The 6,977-nt window shown below is 26.8% G+C and overlaps 1 protein-coding gene across 1 annotated transcript; it reads left to right on the top strand.

The window, feature by feature from the left end:
- Window positions 1-622: 622 nt before the first annotated feature.
- Window positions 623-2,519, top strand: OCT59_015993 (uncharacterized protein; the record flags this gene model as incomplete). Its single annotated transcript, XM_025326492.1, has 2 exons — window positions 623-864; window positions 953-2,519. 2 exons carry the CDS (start codon window positions 623-625, stop codon window positions 2,517-2,519), a joined length of 1,809 nt encoding a protein of 602 aa, XP_025175802.1.
- Between the last annotated feature and the right edge of the window lie 4,458 nt (window positions 2,520-6,977).

Here is a 6,977-nt window from a genome sequence, read left to right as displayed (position 1 = left end):
CCGAAAAATTGAATTTGTGTGGCCTTAGAGTTCATATAAATTAAAGTAAAATTTTAACCAGACAAAAACTTTAATATTTTCATTTAACTTCAAGATACATGGGTTTTTTTTATTTCGTTTATGATTTCTCTTATTACAGATAATGTGTTTTAGTTAGATCTTTTAGCATAGTATTTAGATAGACTATTTAGATAGACTATTTAGTTATAGGGTCATTCAATTTTTATAATTGCTTTCCCCTGTGTATTTCTAAAATTAACGTGTAATTTATGCAAATACTTTTTAATCAATAAAGAAATGGGTTACTAAAAAAAAAAATTTTTATTCAATACTCGAGACATATCACGTGATCTTCGCATCGACATAGTTGTTTCCGAATATATATCTTGATTGATTCATGTAAAAGGACCATTTACGACCTAAAATGGTATTAAGATGCCATTTTCTTAAATGATTTTCTTTTTTTTCCGAAAAAACCTTGATTGATTTATTGTACTTCACATGTATAAAAGGCCATTTACAGATTAATATGGTTCATGGGTATTGTGGTAATATAACTACGTTAAATATTATATTTTTTGCTTGATATCAAAAAAATTTTTTTTTTTATTACACGTAAAATATGGATAATTCAATGTCTGTGGACTTTTCAAATTTACTTGAAAATAATGAAGATTATAACGTAAAAATTATAGTTGGCGAGGAACCAAATATTAAAGAATTTAAAGTACATTCGATAATCTTATCTTCTAGGTCAATTTATTTCAAAAATGCATTGTCTTCACGATGGGCAAAGAAAGAAGATGGAATCATCGTTTTTAATAAGCCTAATATTGCACCCTTGGTATTTGAAGTACTTATAAAGTAAGTTTATTTCCAATGAATGATATATGATATTCGTAATAAAAATTTAATATTTTTGTAAAAATTTTTAAAATATAATTACGAATAGGCATATTTATACAGGAGTACTTTCAGTTGGAAATAATGAAGTTAATCTTATAGATGTCATCATTGCTGCCGATGAGCTTCAATTACTTGAACTTTATCAACAACTTGAAAATCAATTGCTTGGGAATAAATTGACTTGGAAACCAAAAGATATTATTACAGCTTTGGAACACGATCGTTTTACTAATTTATATAATTTTGCATTAGGATTAATGAATAGAAATCCTAAAATTATCTTTGAATCAGAATATTTCTCAAAAATTACAGAAGTTCAACTTATTCAGCTTTTGAAAAGTGATGAGCTTGAATTAGAAGAAATTAAAATTTGGGAATATTTAATTAAATGGGGAATTGAAAATACCGATTCTATTTTAGATGAAGATTCAATTAAGTGGACACCAGAGAATTTTGTGGATCTAAAAAATACTTTACATAATTGTATTTTTCACATTCGATTTTTTAATATGTCACCTAATGAATATACAAAAGCTACGTTCCATTTTAAAGGTATTCTACCAGATGGTCTTGATGAAGAAGTTTTACGATATTTTTCAGATCCTAATTCCAAGCCTTCATTCAATATTTTACCATTAAGAGGGTATCCGTTTGACTCTAAGATTATTAATTCTAAAGATGCAGCACTAATAGCAAGTTGGATCAATAAGAAACGAACGCCTTATCATTATAAAAGTTTACCTTTTAAATTTAAACTTATTTATCGTGCTAGTCGAGATGGTTTTGGAATTAATAAGTTTCATAACAATTGTGATAATAAGGGATCAACAGTCGTTGTCTTTAAAGTCCGTAATTCAAAAGAAATAATTGGCGGATATAATCCATTAGAATGGCGTAGCGTTAAAACAGAAGAAAATGAAACATCATCTCTATTATCTCATAATCAAGATTTTTATAATAATTATAATTATAAATGCAAAACATCAAATAGTTTTATATTTTCATTAACAAATCAAAAAATTCCTATATTAAGCCGAATTTCCTCCAAAGAAGAAGCAATCGTTTGGTGTAGAAATAAAGGACCATGCTTTGGTTTACAAGATTTGTGTATCAAACCTTTAAGTAATGTTGGCGTCATTTGTGAAAGCAGGCAGCATTCTTATGAAAAAAAAATTATTAACAGAGAAATTTTTGAAATAGAAGAATACGAAGTATTTCAAGTTGATAAGGGATTTTTTAATAGAATGCTTCAATTTATTACGAAGTGGTTCAAGAAAATTTTTCTATATATTATGATGAAAATAATTCTTATTATTAAGATAATTATTCATATAAGTTTACTCTTGATTCAACTCTCATTGTGTATAGTAATGTTTCCATTAGCTTTCATTCTACCTGGTTATTTATTGTATATTAGTGATATTGAGATTACTGGTCCTCTTACAGCTTTTGCAGTCATTTTTGCATATTTTTTCATGCTTATATTATTATTCATGACTGTTATTTATATAATGCGTTGCGTTAATGAATATATAGAACGTATCTGCAACAAGCTTTTTGGTGGTTACAACACTTCATCCTATGCAAGGTATTGTTTAGAGATAGCTAGCTGAGCATGTATCTGGGAATATGGTCACGATGGTTGCGGTGTTATTTGTATAATTTGTTTGTATCATATTAATTTCTAGATAAATAAAATTTAAGTTAAATTTTGATGTTTATTAAAATGTTGATAATCGATATTTATCATTTAAATTTGATAATTTACCCGTTATCATTATTTATTCATATCGATGCCACTCTACGAGTCCGATTATTTATCAATACATACCACGTGATCATATTTTATTGTGAAAAAATCATTTATAAAACTCTCTTCTCGCAACCGATTCAATAAATTACTGCGGAATTTTTTTCAGAGAAAATGATGAGTAAAAATAAAAATAAGACTAAGTCAACCTCAAACATACCTGTACAAGAGTTCGTAGACTCGTTCACGGAGTCCTTTACCAATTTTCTATCAGAATTTCTAGAGGGTTGTGTTTCCCACAGGGACGAGGACTTTATTTTAACGTTACAGAAAATCTTGTACCGGAAGGACGGTAAGTATAATTAAGTATATTCGCATATTCGTGTAAATGGTGCCATCACTGATGGCACCATTTAATTAGATAGGGTTTCGGCTTGTAATTTGAAACTTTGAGGTACGTATTTTTATTTTTATTATTTTTTTTTTATTCTTAAGAATAATAACTAACGTTTTTTTTTATTTTCTTTTTATAGAGACGGGTTTTTAGATTTAAACAAAAGGTAAGCTTCGTTAGTTTGTTTAATTTTACTAATACCGTATTTTGCGGTAAGTAAGCACCCCCGAAAGTAAGCACCCCTGGCCAGAATTATGGCGATTTTGGCCAAAATTATGAGGATCTTGGCCGGCATCAAGTGCAAAAATGGGGTGCTTATATACCGCAAAATACGGTATTTATATTTTTTTTTTTACGTTTAGGATGCCGAACTTGAAGTTATATTAGAGTATAGGCAAGAGTTTTATTTTATCTAATTGTTTTAAAGAAATTAACATTTTTCTTTTTACTTTTAAGACGTTAGATTCTTAACGAACTTGGACTTGAAGGGTGGGGAAGCGGTTTTTTTTTATTTAACGGACTTAAAAATTGATTTATTTTTATTTAATGGACTTAAAAAAATTTTTTTATTAATTTAAAATTGATTCTTTTTTTATTCTTTTTATTTAACTCAAAAAAATGAACTTATTTATTTAACTTTAGAAAAAATAAGGATCGCACCCACGTGGGCCATGCCACAGCTTTTCATTGGTAGAGATCTTGCGACTTGATTTGCGCGCATGAGGTAAATGTATTTTGAAAAATTTTAATAGAAAAAAAAACGAATTTTTTTTATAATACTTTTTTCTAAATTTTTTTACGAACTTTTTTATTTAAAAAACGAATTCCTTTATTAACTTAAAAAAAAATCTTTTTTATTTAATTATAAAATAAATTTAGAAAAAATAAGAACGGAGCGGAGCTTTTCAAAAAAAACCTTCAGTAGTTATACTTAGTACTAAATGAATATTTGCATGGAAATTTATATATAAAAAAATCTTTAATAATAATGAAACTTATATGTATACAACTATACATAACATACAGTAAGTTGATAATGCACAAAATTTTAATTAATTCGTCATCGAAAATTCTTAGTAATACTTAACATTTTTTTTTCATTTTTATCTAATCTCTCTTTAAAATAATTACTCGTAACAATCACCAAAGAAAGTAACCTATGATCTATGTGGTACATTATACTTAATAACCGTCTCCAGCACCTCTTTTTCGTCCAAAAATTTGTTTCCACAAGAAATTTCAATAGATTTTAAGTATTTACATTGTTTTTTTCGTATTTTTTAAAATTTAAAGTTAGTGCAAGAGCTGAGTAACTAAATTTATTGTATTATTGATATGACATGCTGTACATAAAATTCTTTTAATAATTTGTTAGAAGTACAAATTTTAAAATTTGTAATCGTGGAAAAGTACCAAATTGATAATTTTTCAAAATCAATTAAAACTTCGTCAAGGATTTAATGGTAAACGACAATGACGTATAATTGTGTTCATAAAGAGTTAACTTGATTAAGGTACTCAGAAGTTTTCTTATTAAAAAAGAAATAATATAATTATAATATTTTGCCATAATACACAAATTAAATCTGCTAAGTGACATAATTGTGATAGTTGATAAAAATTTCAGACGCTGAGATACTTTCAAATGATCTTTTGCTTCAGGACAGAGGGTAAAAGTTGAATTCTTTAAAAAGGAGATCTTATTTATGAACATCTAAAATACTTCCTGTACCATTATATTTGTATTATTGCTAAAAATTTGTGGTATTTCTCAATTTACATGATCATTTGATCATAAATGAATATATAGTAAGTCTTTCGTTATCTAAATATTCTTCAAGCGGTCAGTAGGAAGTTGAGACATTGTTTTTAAATATTAACAAAGAAGGGGTGAAACTAATAACTGATAATCCTAGACTAGTCCGAACAAAGTAGTAAAAGTCACGTGATCATCAGATGACTAAAGTATTTCACGTAATCACTAATACGTAAAAATATTTTTGTAATGATTTTAATTGTATTTTATTTATTATTTTTTAATTTATTAATTTTGCTCAAATAGTTCATAATTTTCACTAAAAAGCTTTGCCACAGAAACATATTAAATACAAATACACAAATTTGCATGATGCAGATAACTAATGGTAAATCAGAGTTTTGTAAAAATAATGATGAAAGCTAGAGAAAAAATTGGACAAACCCTAACCCTACTATGGAAATTATTTTTGAAAATTAAATAGATCAGAATATCCCGGCAAATAGATAATTTGGTAGAATTATTCTTCTTTAAATAGTCTTATGAAAAGATTATATGCGATTTGAATTTCTATTTAAGACTTTTAATATACTTTAATTTTATTGAGAGGGCAGGTGTTATGCAAATGAAGTAATAATGCACGCTTACTTTATAAAGAATGAATCCATGCTGAAGCAAATTTTAACATACTTTTCGCGCTATTTGAAGTCCAATGGATTGAAAATAACCAACTTCTTGACAATTCTCATTATCCAATTTCTCTTTTTTAACATTAGACCGATATAAATATTTTAATACAATTCACAAAAAATAGTTATAGTTTATTAATTAATTATTTTCCTATTTTTCTCTAAAATCTAATGCAAATATAGTGTATAACTATAAATAGAATGCGAGCGTAAAATAATATTCTTTTACAAAATATATCTTCAAGTGCCAATTATCTTTGCAGAAAATGTCATTATATGAGATGGTCCATTGGTCTTAATCATATTCTATTATAAATAATTATGATTATAATTAGTTGAGTAAACATAACCCTAGCATGCGTAATTTATCAAACATACATTATTAAGAAATTAAACCATAAAATAAACTAAAAGAAATCAAATATAATTGATAGTTTATATTTTAAATATAATTTAGTAACAAGAGATAAGTTATCGAAAATAATCTGTCAATTTAAAACATCAACACTTATCTATTATTCTGTCAATTAATTAATTAAAAAATCACATACTATACTAGGTAATAAACGGAAACCGTTGAAGTCCATCGCTTATTATTTATTTGTAATACGTGATTATATTTACTATATTTACAGAGATTCATTGTTACCTTTTTATGTATTGCTCGGGCTGTGTCAACTATCGATTTTACGTCAGCCGACAGCCGACATGCTCTTAGATATGTTATAATTGTTTTAAATGATCAATATCTTGGTAAACTTGAATTAATTTTACCAATTGCACTGTAAATTATTAGAAGGTTTATACATTTATAAAATCCTGCCTTATTTTATTGAATACATTAATTGGAGTTGCTCTGAATAATATTGTAATTTTAAAATGACTAGATTGGATTTGTTTTTAACTATTGGAAGGGTCGAAAACATTGTATTCAAATTCTATTACTGATATGAATGTGTTTATGATTTAATAATATAAATGAAATGAAAATTGTGATTGACGGAAAAATATATTCAAAAACATGATTTCACGTAAAAATTTCTTTACCGATAACAAATTAAAACGGGAGCCAAAGTGGATTTTGTGGATAATTGGGATTTTTAGTTTTCATGCATTGCAAAGCTGATGTCACTCGCATGTCGTAATAAAGCTATTTTTCCTTGGATTGAAATTAGGCGATCGATTAGTAGCGTAGAATTGGAATTTATGGGTACTAATTTTTTCTTTTTGTAGGAATTTGGTTGTTGTTAGGTGGACTTTGGGTATTAAGGTTTAGACTTTTTAGAGGCGATGAGCTATTTAGCATTATTCACGGTTTTATTACGGTGGAACTTAATACAAAAACAAAGGAAACTTTAAGTAATTTAGGATTAGTGTGTACAGCTAAAAATCTGTTAGGTCTAGAAATGATAAGTTTATCTTTGTGGAGTGAATTGGGGGTTTTTTTTATAATTTTTATATTGGATAGTGATGTTGATTCGG

This window comes from Rhizophagus irregularis, chromosome 24 (genome assembly GCF_026210795.1).
Source record: "Rhizophagus irregularis chromosome 24, complete sequence".
In the NCBI taxonomy this organism is placed as follows: domain Eukaryota; kingdom Fungi; phylum Glomeromycota; class Glomeromycetes; order Glomerales; family Glomeraceae; genus Rhizophagus; species Rhizophagus irregularis.
This window is presented reverse-complemented; position numbering and strand designations above follow the sequence as displayed.